This window comes from Molossus molossus, unplaced genomic scaffold (genome assembly GCF_014108415.1).
Source record: "Molossus molossus isolate mMolMol1 unplaced genomic scaffold, mMolMol1.p scaffold_m16_p_9, whole genome shotgun sequence".
NCBI classification, from domain to species: Eukaryota; Metazoa; Chordata; class Mammalia; order Chiroptera; family Molossidae; genus Molossus; species Molossus molossus.
The window spans coordinates 63352252-63370642 of NW_023425403.1; the positions used below are offsets into that span (position 1 = coordinate 63352252).

The 18391-nt window shown below is 35.3% G+C and overlaps 1 protein-coding gene across 15 annotated transcripts in view; it reads left to right on the forward strand.

Annotated features, from left to right (window-relative positions):
* The window catches only part of MYCBP2 (MYC binding protein 2), a 297109-nt gene that overhangs the window by 246997 nt on the left and 31721 nt on the right, over window positions 1-18391 (forward strand). For all 15 annotated transcript variants that reach the window (XM_036249657.1, XM_036249659.1, XM_036249660.1 and 12 more), the window contains 11 exons: window positions 1029-2672; window positions 3600-3769; window positions 4878-5122; window positions 7606-7773; window positions 9482-9639; window positions 10676-10875; window positions 11917-12066; window positions 13331-13491; window positions 14494-14650; window positions 14819-15043; window positions 16971-17036. In XM_036249657.1, coding sequence (XP_036105550.1) covers window positions 1029-2672; window positions 3600-3769; window positions 4878-5122; window positions 7606-7773; window positions 9482-9639; window positions 10676-10875; window positions 11917-12066; window positions 13331-13491; window positions 14494-14650; window positions 14819-15043; window positions 16971-17036 — 3344 coding nt within the window. The remainder of the gene's footprint in view (window positions 1-1028; window positions 2673-3599; window positions 3770-4877; window positions 5123-7605; window positions 7774-9481; window positions 9640-10675; window positions 10876-11916; window positions 12067-13330; window positions 13492-14493; window positions 14651-14818; window positions 15044-16970; window positions 17037-18391) is intronic.

An 18391-nucleotide genomic window follows, 5' to 3' on the forward strand; every position in this document is an offset into this window, starting at 1 on the left:
TACTAATTATGAGGATCCTCTTTTATTCTAAGGGGACACAAACTCAAAGTTCTAACCAGCTAAGTTTAATGAACTAAATAAACTTTTAGAGTACCATCTGTTTATAAATAATAGACTGCCTGAATCACATGTAAATAAATAATAACCTTTGGGCATTCATATGTTCATTATAAATTATTGTAATACAATCATTAAAATAGTCTCTCCTAAACAGCTCTATTTTAACCTAACTGTATCTGTTTGTGGACTTGAAAATGATAAATGTATTTATAAATTTAGTTTCCTAATTCAGCAAGACCTGTACCATTATCATCCCTCACAAGGATGTGAGATATCACTCCACTGGAAATTTAGCTTGATTACTTCATATTTTTTTTTTTTTTTATCCTCACCCGAGGACACTTTTCCATTTTTTGTACAGATAGAGTGGGAGGGAGAGAAAGGAAGGGGGAGAGAGAGAGAGAAACATCGACATGAAGGGACACATCGAGTGGCTGCCACCCGCATGACCAACCAGGGCCGGGGACAAACTGCAACCAAAGTACATGCCCTTAGCGGGAACCGAACCCGGGTCTCTCCGGACCGCAGGCCGGCGCTCTAACCACTGAGCCAAACCGGCCAGGGCTTGATTACTTCATATTTAAAAAACACATATGTTTTCCTAATATTTTATTCCAAAAAAGATTAGCTATGTTTTATTCTTTCTGGTCCCTCACTGAATTTAAATTCTCACTAATTATTGTCCTAAGGCTGAGGTTAAGATATGATGGATAATTCACACTGGTGCATAGGTACTGTTTGTTCAATATGTTTTGCATCCATAAAAATTGCTTTTGGTGGAAATGGTTATATAGTGATATAAATTTTATGAGAAATATTTTTATTTTTTTCTTATTTTTCAAGTATTTTTGTCTGTGACAAGTAATGTAAATTTTTTAGCTATATTGTTTTAAATCAGTGTTTAGTGACTGAATTATCAGTAAATTGTCATTTTATTAACAAATTTTACTATGAAATGGACCACACAGGTGACCGAGGAACTATTTCAACATCTTCTAGACCAGTCTCTACATCGGGAAGATCAGACCTGTCCTCCAAACACAGCAGATCAGTTAAACCTGATGGACGGATGAGCCGGACTGCTGCTGATCCAAAGAAACCAAGGGGTACTGAAGGTTTATCAGCTAGTGAATCCCTCATGTTGAAATCCGATGCTGCAAAGTTGAGGTCAGATTCTCACAGTAGGTCATTGTCTCCCAACCATAACACCTTGCAGACACTGAAATCTGATGGGAGGATGCCTTCCAGTTTCAGAGCTGAATCCCCGGGACCAGGTTCTCGGTCATCGTCTCCTAAGCCAAAGACTCTCCCAACCAATAGGTCTAGCCCATCTGGTGCTAGTTCTCCCCGCTCCTCCTCACCACATGATAAAAATCTACCTCAAAAAAGCACTGCTTCTGTTAAGACAAAACTTGATCCTCCTCGGGAACGTTCCAAATCAGACTCTTACACACTTGATCCAGATACCCTCCGCAAGAAGAAAATGCCCCTCACAGAACCATTAAGGGGAAGATCAACATCACCCAAACCAAAAACAGTACCAAAGGATTCAAAAGATTCCCCTGGGTCCGAAAATAGAGCTCCTTCTCCCCACGTAGTACAAGAAAACCTTCACAGTGAGGTCGTTGAAGTTTGCACTTCAAGTACTTTAAAAACAAATAGTCTAACAGACAGCACCTGTGATGAAAGCAGTGAATTTAAGAGTGTGGATGAAGGTTCAAATAAAGTTCATTTCAGCATAGGAAAAGCCCCACTGAAAGAGGAACAGGACATGAGAGCATCCCCCAAAATAAGTCGAAAATGTGCTAATAGACACACCAGGCCCAAAAAGGAGAAATCCAGCTTTCTTTTCAAAGGAGAGGGAGCCAAACCTTTAGAGCCAGCCAAACAAGCCATGTCTCCCTCCGTGGCCGAGTGTGCCAGAGCAGTCTTTGCCTCTTTCCTGTGGCATGAAGGCATAGTGCACGATGCAATGGCTTGTTCTTCTTTCTTAAAATTCAATCCTGAACTTTCCAAAGAACATGCCCCTATAAGAAGTAGTTTAAACAGCCAACAGCCTACAGAAGAAAAGGAAACCAAATTAAAAAATAGACACTCATTGGAAATATCATCGGCTCTGAATATGTTTAATATTGCACCTCATGGACCAGATATATCTAAAATGGGTAGTATCAACAAAAATAAGGTGTTGTCTATGCTTAAGGAACCACCTCTACATGAAAAATGTGAGGATGGGAAAACTGAAGCCACTTTTGAAATGTCCATGCACCACCCAATGAAGTCTAAATCTCCTCTACCCTTAACTTTACAACATTTAGTGGCGTTCTGGGAAGACATTTCTTTGGCTACTATCAAAGCAGCTTCCCAGAATATGATTTTTCCAAGTCCTGGTTCTTGTGCAGTTCTTAAAAAGAAAGAGTGTGAAAAAGAGAATAAGAAGGCCAAAAAAGAAAAAAAGAAAAAAGAAAAGGCAGAAGTTCGGCCCAGGGGTAATTTATTTGGTGAGATGGCCCAGCTGGCAGTGGGAGGACCAGAGAAAGATACCATCTGTGAGCTGTGCGGAGAGTCACATCCATACCCCGTGACATATCACATGAGACAAGCTCACCCAGGTAAACAGTATGATTACGTATTTATGTCTCTCTCTATATATATATATATAAGTTTTGTACAAAGAAATGAACTAGGTACTTCTAACTTAAGATGTTCTATAAATTATGTTAAAATACAGGGAAACTGTTGCTCAGAATTTATAGTATCTTATAATTTTTAAGTGCATTATCAATAGAGACTCTTTTGTGAAAAATAGATAAGGCAATTTAGTACTATTTCATTTTAATGTATTACATTCTGAAATATTTTAAAAAACTTTTCAGTGTTACCCAAAGGATGCTGTTACGGTATCTCACACAGTAGAAATAATGACATGTCCATACACTGAGGAAAGATCACAATATTAGGTTTCCTTTGGTTTTAGTGTTTTCCTGTTCACAATTCCAAGTTAAAGTAGATTATACTGATTGTGGGGGTGGGAACAGACATTTTCCTGTGGAAGTGGTAACTGTTTCATCAGAAGACTATATTTTAGTTTAAATGTAAGGATGTTTATAACAATTGATTAGTATTTCAAAATTTACCCATTACAAGTTTGGTTAAATGTTTTTCTTTTTCTACATATTACATCTGAAACCTTTTTTAAAATATGTGATTCCTTAAAATATGTCACTTCTTACAGAATATTTTATACCTATTTTGTTTAATTTTATTGGCATACTTAAGTAAATCTAAATGTACCCACATGGCACATTGTATATTTCTTTTCATCTACCTGTGTGGAGTATTTTAGATATCATTTAAATGATTACTTTTTGGTCAAGCATGCTATTTTTCTGACATAGCTAATAGCCTAAAAACAAACAAACAAAAAAAAATGAGAAACTTGCTTCAGTATTTTGCTTACTTGAAAAGGTAAATCTATTTTAATGTATAAGTGGCAAGGATCAGACTACTAAGGACATTTATTTTGTTCTTGTTTCAAGGTTGTGGCCGTTATGCCGGTGGACAAGGTTATAATAGCATTGGGCATTTTTGTGGAGGATGGGCTGGTAACTGTGGTGATGGTGGCATAGGAGGAAGCACTTGGTATCTGGTATGTGATCGCTGTAGAGAAAAATACCTCCGTGAAAAACAGGCTGCTGCAAGGGAAAAGGTATTTTTATTCTGTTCTGGCTGTATGTTAATGATAAGGCTAAACCTTATAAAATCTCTTGTTATGATTATTTATATCAGATAATTCCACATGATTGATATTGAAGATCAGCTCTATAACAGGAATAATATACAAATTTAATATTTGTACTAGGTTAGATGTTTTTATTATAAAAATAAATTACATCTTATGATAACACAAGACAACTAACCTGTGGCCCATATGCCTATTGACTAATGTTTAGTGTAATTTTTCTTTATTAATTGACTGATACTCTACACATATATATAACTTTCCTCTTCACCTTCCCCTCTCTCTCAACTTCTTTTTCTTTTTCTTTCTCTTGTTGTACTCTTTAGCTCCTCTCTCTTTTTCTTAATCCTTAACTGTGTTGTAGAACTCCTGATAACGCAAGGTCATTCACAATAGTGCTATACCTGACTACAAATTTTTGCTGAATGTATATACACACACACAGAGATTAATGACTCTTTTTTTAAATAATTCTGTTTAGATTATAATAATTAGATTTTTCATTTTCCCAAGTACATGAAAGACATATAGTTTATGTTCAATATAAAATAGTTTCAGCCCTGGCCAGTTTGGCTCAGCGGTTAGAGGGTCGGCCTGGGGTCTGGAGAGACCCGGGTTCAGTTCCCGCTAAGGGCACGTACTTCGGTTGCAGTTTGTCCCCGGCCCTGGTTGGTCGTGCGGGTGGCAGCCACTCGATGTGTCCCTTCACATCGATGTTTCTCTCTCTCTTTCCCTTCCTCTCTCTCCCTCCCACTCTATCTGTACAAAAAATGGAAAAAAAATATCCTCGGGTGAGGATAAAAAACAAAACAAAACATTAAAATAGTTTCAATCAGTTCAGGAGCAGCATGAAGAGAATGTTGTTTTTGGTAATCACTGTTGTTATTGTTAAATGATTCTACAAGTGTTTAATAAATTTTATTAGAGACTCAAAATACTTAGGTTAAGAAATTAAGAATTTAGAAAAAATAATGGAAAAAGAAAAAACAAATAAAAAAGAAACAAACATAAACAAAAAAGCAGTTAAGAATTTGAATATAAATAGGGAAAGATTACTACAAATTTCTTTTGCCAGGTCAAACAATCTAGGAGGAAGCCAATGCAAGTCAAGACTCCTCGTGCCTTGCCCACTATGGAAGCTCACCAGGTGATTAAAGCAAATGCACTCTTCTTGCTGTCTCTGAGCAGTGCAGCGGAGCCAAGCATCCTCTGTTACCATCCTGCAAAGCCATTCCAGTCTCAGCTTCCCAGCGTGAAAGAGGGCATTTCTGAGGATCTTCCTGTCAAAATGCCTTGTCTCTACCTACAGACATTAGCTAGGTAATACACTAGGTTGGTTTATTGAATCCCTTGGGAATAACAGCTGTTGTTGATTAACTAATAGCATTATCTGAATAACCATGATATTTTACACTTTGTGTAGAATAGACCTCCAAGAATTCATTTTCTGAGTTACCTTGACCACATAAGACTGGTATACACTTTAAGGTACTAGTTATTTTTTTAATCTATAAATACTATGTTAATTTATATTATTATTTATACAAAATACACCTTTAAAAAGTAAGACTTTAGCTATCTTTTATTCTTTGGTAAGCCAGTTTTATTCTATTAAAAGTAGGAAATGCTAAAATGGAAAAAAAACTATTTCCTAAATAATTCTTTAATTTTTAAAAATTATTTATTCTGTTAGCATTTGAATGAATACAACTGAGCACCAGCTTTGTACTAGACCTTGAAAACACCAAAATGAATGTAATAAAATTCTGGCTTCCATGTATGTGCTCACACTCTAGTGGGAATTTACAGACATAAATGAAATATTTAAAGTGTTATGTGATCAGTACTATAACAGAAGTATGTACAGGATGCTCTTAGAGCATAAAAGATAGTGAGTTTCTAAATCTTCCTGAGGAGATTAGGAAAGGTTTCCCAGAGGATCTGATCCTGTACCAGAATCTTAAAGGATAATTAGAAATTAATCAATTAATAAGTTAGTGGGAGGAAAGTGTTCCCCAACAGAGTAAACCACGTGTGTAAAAACACAAATGATGAAATAACATTACATGTTTAAGGACTCACAGGCTTGATTAAACATAGGCTACTGGGGGATATATATGAAAGGCCACCAGAAGTGGTTTCCCAAGGCCAAATAACATTGGGGCCCTGTAGCCTATGCCAAGGTTGGATTTTATCCCACAAAGTAAGCAGCAGAAGAATCTTAAACAGGGAAATACATGAACTGGATTGCAGTTAGAAGATCACTCAGCTACTAATGTGGAAACTGGATGACAGGGTATTCCTGCAGGTGGAAGGAAACCTATTAACAGTATGCTATATTGAACTTTGGTGGTATAGCCTGTACTTTCATACATTAAACACTGACACTCTACAACAGCCTTTCATAGGCCAAGTTCAGATTTTTTTCATCAGGTGATAAATGAAGGTTTTAGGAATTCCCTGCTGGCATAACTTGCCAGCCAACAATTTCATTTTGGCAATGTTGTTTTCTTTGTATAAGAGTTATGTCAGGGTTTTTATTGTTGTTGTTGTTTCTTTTACTTTTGTACTTACTACTTCAGTAAAATGATTGGGAAATAAAAATGAGAATTTGAGACCAAATACATTTGAGACCAAGATAGAACTTGTCAGGTATCACAAATGCAACAAATCTTTAGTTTCAGTCGGACCACTTAGTAGACTTATGCTAACAACTCATGTTCTAGCTTGAAAAGGAAACAATGAAATTGTAAAACATGTAGAAATGCTAGCATGCCATAATTATGGACACTTCCTCAACCCATGGAACATTTTATATATCTAATATTTCTCAAATTTGACTCATATATGTTCCTATCAAAAAGGTGACTTCTGTATTTCAGTAGTACATGCAAGAAACATGAGCCTAAACCAAGACAGTGGTGAAAGGGAATAAGAAAAGAGATTGGGCCCTGCCAGTGTGGCTCAGTGGTTGAGCATCAGCCCATGCATCAAGAGGTCACCAGTTCAATTCCTGGTCAAAGTACATGCCCAGGTTGTGGGTCCAATCCCCAGTGGGGGCATGCAGGAGGTGGTCAGTCGATGTTCTCTCTCATTAATGTTTCTGTCTCTCTCTCCCTCTCCTTTACTCTCTAAAATCAATAAAGAAAAAATATGTTTAAAAAAAGAAGAGAGAGCCTGGCTGGTGTGGCTCAGTGGATTGAGCGTTGTCCCATGGACTGGGAGGTCCCAGTTCAATTGCCAGTCAGGGCACCTGCCCGGGTGCCTGAGTTGTGGACTCGATCCCCAGGAGGGTGCATGCCGGAGGGCGCCAATTGATGTTTCACTCTCATTGATATTTCTCTCTCTCTCCCTTCCTCTCTGTCTAAAGATCAATACAAACTCTATTTTTTTTAAAAAAAAAAAAAAGAAAAAGAAAAGAGAATGGTTGTGAGAGGAAACTCAGTACTCATCACAGGCTTGCATGATGGATCATGATTGAGGACTAAGCCTGCTACAGTACTGAGATATTTTAACTTAGGCCTCTGGGTAATTGGTGAGATCATTCACCAAAACACCAGAAGAGAGAAAAGTTCTCAAAAGGAAAGAAAATGAATTTGGTTTTTTATTTGAAATGTTTGTGGTACCTGGAATATCTGTGTGTAAAACTGTCAGACTTTTATGTCCTTCTACATACATCTATAGTTATTTTAATACTTCATGTGGATTTACATGTGCTGCTTTTACTTTTACAAAGAAGATTAAAAATGGAAAATATCTGTATTGCCTTCATACTTTAAGTGATTGGGTTTGATTTAATGCAGGCATCATCATGAAAACTTTGTGGGCTATCAAGATGACAACCTATTCCAGGATGAAATGAGATATCTACGTTCAACATCTGTACCTGCCCCATACATATCAGTAACTCCTGATGCAAGTCCTAATGTATTTGAAGAACCAGAGAGCAATATGAAGTCTATGCCACCAAGGTATTTGAGTTCTTTCCTCTCCATTAAATAGCCAGTGTTTGGTAGATGAAAAACAGGTAGAAAAAAATGCTCTAGAAGTTCTGTTGTACATCCTTTCATCTCAGGAAGGATATTGAGTCAGCTCTGCAAGCAGTAAGAAAGAGTAATAAGGTACAAGGTCCTTGATAGCACAAGCAGACTAGTTGGGAAAAAACAAACAAACAAACAAACAAAAACTAATGAAGTGATAATAAGACATCCCAGTATATGATATCATTTAGTGCTGTAGTAAATCAGACTAGAGAACGGCCCCTTTGAGGCAGTGCTGAGAGAGTGTTTTGTAAGAGAGGGAAGCGCTGAAAATAGATCTTGAACTTCCTGGAATATTGCTTACAATTCTCCCCTACCCACCCACCCCCAATTAGGTGTAGTAGCATCCTAGTAAAGAGCTTTTTGGAAGCTCAATAGAAGCATGTAAATGTAATGCAGAGGGACCTGGGTACCACTGAGACTTTTCAGAAGAGGAATGACATGATAAAAATGCAGAGATAATCTGACAGTGTCAATTGAGAAGCTGATAAATTTAGTCAAAGATTTCAGCTAGCTATGTGGAATTGGATTATGTTGGCAATGATTATGAAAAAATGTAGATAAAGGAAATATTTTGTAGGAAAAATTAAATTAACATGTCCCTATCCCTGGTCATTCAGGAACCAAACAGCCCAAACCAACATGCAGGCACATTGACTGCAATCAGTTGTGTACAACATTTATAATCTATTCAGACATGAGTGTACATACACTTAGAGAGGTGGTGAGTTAGGAAACTGGCCAGGGAGTTAGCCACTAAATAGTAAAATATATAACCTTTACTGAGGGACACAGATTCAAACATGGCCTGAACGATGGCAAAGAGACAACTCCAGAACTCAAGGTGAGCAAAAATGTCACAGTTTTGACTGAGGTGGCAGAAAAAAGAATACATGAAAAGAACAGCTTGTAAATTTGTCTTAGACAAAAAGGAATGGAAGCTACTTCTCTTTTTAATAAAATGCCCCAATAAAGGAATTATATAACCATCTTAATAACTTTTCAAGTGTTTTTTTTATGTTGCTATAGTAAATAGAAGATTGTTAGTTTACTTAAACCTGAGTGGATATCACTAAGTTCTTATATAGAGTGTAAGTAGAATATAACTGATGCTGGAAATCAGCTTGTTGCACTTTGGTGTGGCCATGCTCTAGAAAAGGCTTTGAGCAACACTTCCTAAGAATGAGATGCCTGATAGAACACTCAGGAAATTGAATTGTTTCACTTTCTATTTTTTTAGGCTTCTATATGTACATATCCATTTTCTTTCTATTTAGTGCATTTATGAATATATCTGCCTGTTTCCCTGAATATCATGACATGTGACTTTCACCACAGTGTCTTGATTCTGAAAGGAGCTTAGAACATATGATGCCTTTTCTCTTTTTTTAATTTAAAATGTAAAGTAAATTTAAGAAAACCAAGTTTTAAGATACTGTTCTAAAATCAGTCAAAATGCTACTGTATTTGGACAAATCAAATTGATTTAAAGAAAGAATATTAAGTTGGCTTTGAATTTGTGTTTTTTCCCATGAAATATAAGTTCACATATTTGACTACACTATTATAAACTATGTATAGTTTTACTTCATTTACTTTTTCTCCTGAGTTTTTATTGGTAATCTTGTTTTATCTGCAGTTTGGAAACTAGTCCCATAACTGATACTGATCTCGCAAAGAGAACTGTCTTCCAAAGATCATACTCAGTTGTTGCTTCTGAATATGATAAACAACACTCCATTTTACCTGCGCGAGTTAAAGCCATTCCTAGAAGAAGAGTTAACAGTGGAGACACAGGTAAGTATAAATATAAAAATAAAGACTGAATGATCCAAATGGTTTTATTTTCAGATATTTTTTAATGTCTAATTTTTAAAGGGAAAGAAATGGATTAATTTTAAATTGTAGTAGATATTCCTTCTATGTGACATGGCTGTAAGTGTGCCTCTCTAAATTTTGCATCTCAGTTTGAAGAGATACCCAAAGATCATCCAGTGATTATTCAAGAATAAATTGACATTTAAAATCTTACTTGTTGGGCATATAACCCAAATGTTGCTACCATTATCCCTTCTACTAAGCTTTAGTGAACCAGCAGTTCCTGTGACTTATACTTTCACAATTATCTTCTCACTCCCAAGAGAAGCTTATAGCCCTTAACAGCTAGTAACACTCTGAACAGACAGTACAATTTGAGGATTTGAGTAGCTTTTAATCAGTAAAAAGTTTAGGTAATCCTGACCAATTGGTATCAACAATCCCAAATTGGGGCTGGTTGATTCTGTCCCAAGAGTAAAGAAAGACACCTAATAAAAATAATATGGTGATGATTTATCTGGTAGGTCACTAGTAAAATGAAGATATGGCCTGATATTTATAGGCAGAAGACATTGTATTTTATCGAAGATCTTCAAGGAAAATATTGAGCATCCCCCAATGATGTCTATGTTCCTTTAACAAATATTTTGGAGCTTTTATTGAGGCACTTTCATTACAAAGCAGTCCTTTAGAAAATGATGAGGATGAGATACAGATTTAATTTAGGGAGGAAATAATCACTTAGAGTTTAGTGTTTTAGAAATCATGAACTTTAGATTCAGCTCTGGATTCAAAACCCACCTCTACAACTTAATAGCTGTATGACTTTAGGAAAGTAATCTTTCTGAGCCTCAGTAAAAGTTTAAGTCATTGCTATTTGTGTCAAGTGAAAAAAAAAAGAAACCCAAAAGCTCTAAAGTGAATAAGCTAAATACTATTATTTTGAAATATCATCTTAAATATATTAATCATATATATTGCCTATGAAAATTAATAATTTTTTTTTTTTTAATAGAAGTTGGATCTTCTCTCTTGAGACATCCATCTCCTGAGCTTTCCCGGCTAATCTCAGCCCACAGCTCTCTTTCCAAAGGAGAACGAAATTTCCAATGGCCAGTTTTAGCTTTTGTTATACAGCATCATGATCTAGAAGGTCTTGAAATAGCAATGAAACAAGCCCTAAGGAAATCTGCTTGTCGAGTTTTTGCTATGGAGGTATGAATATATCAGTGGGATTATTGATTCATTGATAATACATATCATGTGATGATTCTACCTAATGATGTCACCTTTCTACCAAACAGAAATTGCAACAAATTAAGAGACATTAGCCAATTAAAAATACCAAGTGTTCCCATCAAAGTTAAGCTCTTAAATTTATGAATAGAAATTAATTTAGAGTTCATATTTAAGTATTTCTACATTGCTGTATTATTTGAATCTTTATATTATCTTTTTGTCATCACAATGTCATTTTAGTTACAATGATCATGCAGAGGGGATAAGTACTCTTTTGAGTTATAAACTTAACAGTTATAATTTATCTAAGCCTCTGTTCTCTGGAAATCATAGGATTGCTGAATATCATAGACTTATATATAGTAAAGTTTATTCTTTATTACAAGACAGGTATGATTACCTACCACTTTGTTGATGGGAACAATATAAATATATTTAAGTAAATGGTAGCTTGTTTAGAGCTTGAGAAACATTCTATGTTGATCCTAAATTGGGGGGGAAAATGTGCTTGAGTAAATTAATATAAGACAAATTTTAAAAATAAAATGTGGTTCGAAAAGGTATTTTGGTATTGCATCTTATAAGTATTATTTACCTATTATTATTTTTTAATAAGGACCAAAATTAGTGACTATTTCAAGTTCAGTGTGCTTTCTGTGACATGAAGGTCAGACTTCCTAGTATCTTTCCTTGAAACACTTAGTCTAGAAGTACTTTGTTTCTAAGAAAAGCCCTGAATTTAAAAAAAAAAAAAAAGGTTTTTTTTTTATTGATTTGAGAGAGCAGAAGGGAGAGAGAGAGATAGAAACATTAATTAGAGTGAACATCGATTGTCCACCTCCTGCATGCCCCTCGCTGAGGATCGGACCCACAACCTGGGCATATGCCCTGACCGGGAATCAAACTGGTGACCTCTTGATTCATGGATCTACGCTCAACCACTGAACCACTGGCCCTGAATTTTTTACTAGAATGTTTTCTTTTTATCTTGGACTCATTTAACCATTATTTATTCAGGCTTTCAACTGGCTTCTGTGCAATGTCATCCAGACAACGTCTCTCCATGATATTCTGTGGCATTTTGTGGCATCATTGACTCCTGCGCCAGTGGAACCAGAGGAAGAAGAGGATGAGGAAAATAAAACAAACAAAGAAAATTCAGAACAAGTAAGTGAGATTTTTGTTTTTTCAATTGTTCATATTTTTGTAGAAGAGTAGGAACACCTTCAGATAGTATAATAATTTTCATGAGCTCATGCACAGATTATATAACCTAGAGGCAAGAATAAAATTTCAAAGCTATGAGTAATATATTAACTATATTTAGTGATAGTTTTCTCTCTAGCAAAAATGTCATCAGTCAATTCTGATTTCTCATTAAACATCATTGTCATTAATCAACTGGAAGATTACTGTTACAGTACAATATTAGATAAACAGGGCAACATTATTACACAGATCAGTCTACTTTAAAACAACGCTGTAAGATATCAGCATTGATACTCTGGAGGGACATGAAATTTAAATGTATTCGTTTGGCTAGAAAGGACTTGCATTTTATTGGAGACAGTCTGCATAATGTATTGAACTAGGACCCTGGGAGCCTGGGTTCCAGCCCCATTTTTACCTCTAGGCTTCATTACCATATCTGGAATAAAATTAGAGGGCTAAATCCTCCATTGAAATGACAAAAACTGTCACAATAGATAGGAAAAAACAAACAAACAAGGGCTAGATTTTTTTTTTTTGTAAGTATCGCATCTAAAACAAGGATCCAGGAAGCGTAAAAATAGACAGTAAGAAAAAGATAACATTAGAAGAAATAGAATTCAAGAAAAATTATTAAGATGGATAAAGATGTTCTCTATAAAATGATAAACAAGTAATTTTGAGCATGTGTGTACTTAATAAAGCCTTTAAAAATAAGTAAAAATTGACAGAACTGCAAAAAAAAAAAATACAGTTATAGTGTGAGATTGATACACACCTATAACAGCTTCCTATCCCTGCATAACTAATCACCCCAAAACTCATGGAATTAAAATAACTGCTTATTAGCTCCTAAGTCTTTGGCTCAGCAATCTGAGCAAGGCTCAAAGAGAGGAATGGCTCATTTCTGCATACACATATACATTCACCCTGCTAACAGATTTGTGAGACCACTAGAATAGATACTTTTATGTAATATTCATTTGTCTGGTGATTTTATTTATGAGTGGTGACCTTATCACTTTTTTCTAAAAATAATACAAACATAATTAGTTAATCTTAATGTATGTTTTGGCTATGGTTCGGTTTTGTTCTTTACATTTCTGTTACAGAGTAGCTTGAAAGTAACATAGTAACTCTTAAGTATACATAAGATTCTTTTGTGGGGAAAAGTTCCTCCAATACACAAACTGATCAACTTGCTTATCAATTTCTGTTTTAGGAGAAAGATACAAGAGTATGTGAACATCCACTCTCAGATATAGTGATTGCAGGTGAAGCTGCTCATCCTTTACCACATACATTTCACCGCTTACTCCAAACAATCTCCGATCTTATGATGTCTCTCCCCAGTGGCAGTTCATTACAGCAAATGGCCCTAAGGTAATTTTATATCTAAATATTCTAGGTACATTGGAGAAGAGATTTTTGGGAGGTATTTAAAGTTCAAAATGCTTAGTAGTCCCCTTTAAATAGTAAAATGCAAAGAATCCCTACATTGCATGAATGGTGCCTCCCTTATTCCTGTCATAATTTAGAATTGTCCCTCTTCTTAGTTTACACCTATTTGCTCCTCTGTAAAATATAGATAACATACATCGTACTGCTCTAAATTATCAGTCTATAACAATCTTTCTCACTTTTCCCTCTCTCCTAACCCAAACCACTTGTCTGAGTGCTGCCTAAGAGTAGAATCTTAAATGTCACGAAATGAGAGAGGGAGAATGAAATCTCAAAACACAGAAATTAAAATAGGATTTTGAGTTGAAAAGAATCTTAAGAAAAATGAAGCCCAGTAATATACAACTAATCTTAAAACTACCTTGAGGTGCAGCACCTCCTTTTAAGTCCAAACCTGCTGAGATTTTAACATTTATATCGTGAACCTGGTTATTTGATCCATGTATATACTAGAGACTAACATATAAATAAATCCTCTATTGATTTTTATAAGTGATAGTGGTTTTGGCTATCCACACCACTAATGGGTAAGACCCAACAGGAGAGATTTTGTTTCCTCCTCACAAGATTTTTGAAGTGAAAAATGTGTTACAGTCTGATGAATTCATATGGAATTGTGAGACTAATAAATTTGAGAGGCTGTCATAGTTCAGGTAACATTTGTCTACAAAACTGATTTATTACCTTTTTTGTTCTGTAGCCTTCATGTATCCAACTTTTTTATATTAAAAATGAGTGAACTTTCCTTAGAATTTACCCCATATTTTTTTCTTAGAAGTTACCTTTATTTTTTTAAAAAGCCAATAGCAATATTTTTGTTCCCTGAAGTCTTTAAATTTCTATTTTTACCTAGATCATTAAGATTTTTTGAAATATTAGAATTTATTAAAAATAATAATATATATATTGTTTATGCCTTTTTAGATGTTGGAGTCTAAAATTCAAGCAGTCTGATCACCAGTTTCTCCATCAGAGCAACGTCTTTCATCACATTAACAATATTTTGTCAAAGTCAGATGATGGAGATAGTGAAGAGAGTTTTAGCATCAGTGTACAGTCTGGCTTTGAAGCCATGAGTCAGGTCAGTCATTTAACAGTTATCCTGTTAATAGTCAACAGTGTATATAGAAGGACAAATTGAAAGTTACTCATAAACAATATTATTATTTTATTTCTTATCTCATGTCTGTTTTATTATCATGGGAGATTTCCATTTGAGTATTGTAATTGCTTGTTTTGTTTCTGGTAGGAATTATGCATAGTAATGTGCTTAAAGGACCTAACTAGCATTGTTGACATAAAAACTTCAAGCCGGCCTGCCATGATTGGCAGTTTGACAGATGGTTCCACAGAAACCTTTTGGGAATCAGGAGATGAGGATAAAAACAAAACTAAGAACATCACCATCAACTGTGTAAAAGGAATCAATGCTCGCTATGTATCTGTTCACGTGGACAATTCCCGAGATCTTGGGGTAAGAAAGGAAATTTAATTCGTGGCTCATTAGTTCTTTTCAGACTGTTAGTGATCATGCACTCTCATTTCTGAGTATAGTAAAAAGATGAAACTTTACGAACCAAACAGCATTTTATATTTACCAAAGAAATCATAAGTCTAAAAACAGATTAATATGACTAGGGGCATTCTGGAATGCCAATTCTAAAAAGAGGTCTTATTACAAGTATAGCATAGCTACAGCTAAGCAAAACAAATGTCTTCTCTATACTTTTCTACCTCCATGTCCTTGTTTAAGCTAGTCCCTTGGCCTGGAAGTCATCCCCTTAAACTCTCTTTCATATTCTTTCCACATCTCTAGACCCAGTAGAGAAATCCTCTCCAGTACCTCCTCTCTAAAAAATTACTCTTTCCCTTCTCTGGGTTCTTTTTTATATTACGCTGATGGCACGTAGTACATTCTGACCTATACTGTAATTAACTTTCTGTTTCTAAACCTCACCCCCAGCTGTCATGGAGGGAATAAGGGGAGATCCTGGACTAACCTAAGTAATCATAATTTATATTTTACCTAGCCCTAGCTTGTCCCCATGTTTCAAATGAATAAGCAGTCTTTCAAATGGCACTAAATAAAGGAAAGAGTCCTATTTGAGTGTTAAGAACCAAGAAGAAAGTACCACTGCCAAATCCCCATACTTCTACCCCCGTTATTAAGGAAGGATATTTCTTGGAATTATTTTCTTTCCAAATACATGTGGCTTGTTAGCAGACACAGTGTTAATGAATCTCCTTGGGTCATTGCCATGCTGCTCCCATCCCATTTGCATATTTCCTTTTCCAGGAAGAGCTAGCTGAGTGCTGGGTTGGGTCTCAGAGAACCTGGATGGAATATGCCAACCACAGTTTGTAGTCAGAGTACTCCTTGCCATTCTTAGCCACCCCCGTTCCTGTCCATCAGTGCAGATTCAGTTCTTCCCTAGGATTGAGTAAGGAAAAGGGGCTTAGCTAATATATCATGAACTTATCTTACTAGAAGATCAAGTGTAAGAAATCAAAACATTTTTTTTATTAGAGCTCACTGCTTAATACAAATTTATCTTTGATTCATGGTACGTTTTAAGCCAGGACATACTCTCCCTCAGAACAATGATTCTAATCAATTTGAAATTTTTGCGTTTTAGAGGAGATAAACTTAACTACTCATTTTTAAGAGTTTCGGTAGGTAAGCTGACATCTGCTTTGCTTTTAAGAAATTTTCTAAGTTATGCATCCTTGAGGCTTATGTACTTCTGTGTCCCCTAGCCTGCCCACCAGAGTGCTTTATAAACAGCTTTGTTGATTTGAATTCCATCAGCCTATAGCACTTAAAGTATACAGCTTTCCAAGAAATTAATGTTAATCTGTTTGATGATGTACTTTGCATAAAACTCATTTAATGTTCCTTCCCTAGTTTGACAAGGATCTTGAGGGGATAGAACCTGTCATTCTCATATATCCTTCTCCAAGTCCATACGGCTGTCTGGGTACATTGTGACACTCACAAATACTTGTTAATTAAGCTAACTACCTTCCTTGTTTTTACTTGCAGAGCAATGAGAATATAGCAGTGAGTGGGGCATGCGTGACAAGCAGAATTCTTGACAGACTTCATAATAGAGAGAATTTAAATGTTTAGACTTTGAGTAAAAAGAGGAAATGCCAAGCTACTCTCTCAGAGCACATAAAGAGAGGTTGAAATGTGTGATTTAAGGTGGAAATTATGAGAAAAAGAAATTACTGGAGTTGTAGAAATTGTAGATGATTGGGCAAATGGAGTGAGGTCAGTTATGAAAGGACCATCAAAGACAGACAGAAAAGTTGATGTGATATTGGTATGCTATAAGAAATCCTTAGAAGTCCTGGAACAGGAATATGGCATAGTAATTATTTTGAATTGTCTGTTTCAGAATAAAGTTACGTCAATGACCTTCTTAATTGGCAAAGCAGTAGAAGATTTGTGCAGAATAAAGCAGGTAAAATTTCATTATTAAGTGTTTTTCTATCTAGGGAGAAATTTCTTCTCAGTCCCCACTGTTGAGTTCTACTTTTGGCATGCTACGAAAGTATTATAGGAAGTCATCTATTTAAAATTGCTAAATTGACAAGTGGTCCATATATTTATACAGGAACAGTTACAACCATCCCTATACTAAACATTGCACCCATTATTGCCTTAACCATTCTCTAGTTATAAGTGATTATAGTCCTCCCCCCTGCCTCCTGCTCCCCTACAAAGACTCAGGGTTCCTTTGTCATAGATTTGATTTACAATTAACACCTGAATTCACCTACACTTCAGTTTAGAATGTAGGTTGTTGTCCTATAGACTGAAAATCTGCCACTTATAATACTGCAATTGCATCTAGGTTGCAAGTCAATTTGCAAACCAACTCTAGAAACAGGTTGGGTTTTTTCTGGGCATGTATCTGAGATTCTGTATAAACTCATTTACTTGTATTAATTAAACTTTATCAGAGCTGCTGTTCTATAGCTACTTTGTCCCATGAACATTGACCATTGGTTTGTTTTATTTTTTTAATCACGTTGAAAGAATAAATTGAGATTTTGGGATTAAACAATAAAAATTTCGTTTAAATTATTAAAGAGTTTGGGGAAATAATGATTCATTGAGATACTACTTGTTTATGTATAATGCTCTATTTGAAATTGACATTATCAATTAAAATTATATCAATTAGATATCTGTTTAAATAATATAGACATCTTGGATCATTTCTTGGACATCGAATGTCATAAGTACAATTTTCATTTTATCAAGTGAACAGTGTCCAAAACCATTTCACAGTGCACTGAAATTTAATCTTTGAAAAAGTGTTATATTCTCTTACCTCGCCAATATGGTTGGTTCAGTGGTAGCGCGTCGATCTATGCACCAAGAGGTTGCTGGTTTGATTCCTGGCAGGGCACATGCCCAGGTTGTGAGCCAAATCCACCGTCAGGGGCATGCAGGAGGCAGCTAGTCGATGTTCTCACTCTTGGATGTTTCTGTCTCTCCCTCTCCCTCTCTAAAAATCATTTTTTAAAAAAGAGTTATATTCTCAGTGAAATATAGTAAAATAAAGAATCACAAATGTAAAATTACTTATATAATTTTTTTCTTAAAAAGTAAAACATAGGTAACTGCACATCAAAAATGCTTATTTTTAAATGGCTTTAATGCGAAGATGCACAAAACAGAACCTGATTGCTGATCTTGTGTTTCTACTTATATAAATGGTGTAAATAAAATACAATCATACAAATTGTTCGTAAGGGTTTCATTTATGTAACTTGTGCCTGACATTTTAATTTTTAACTTCATCACTTA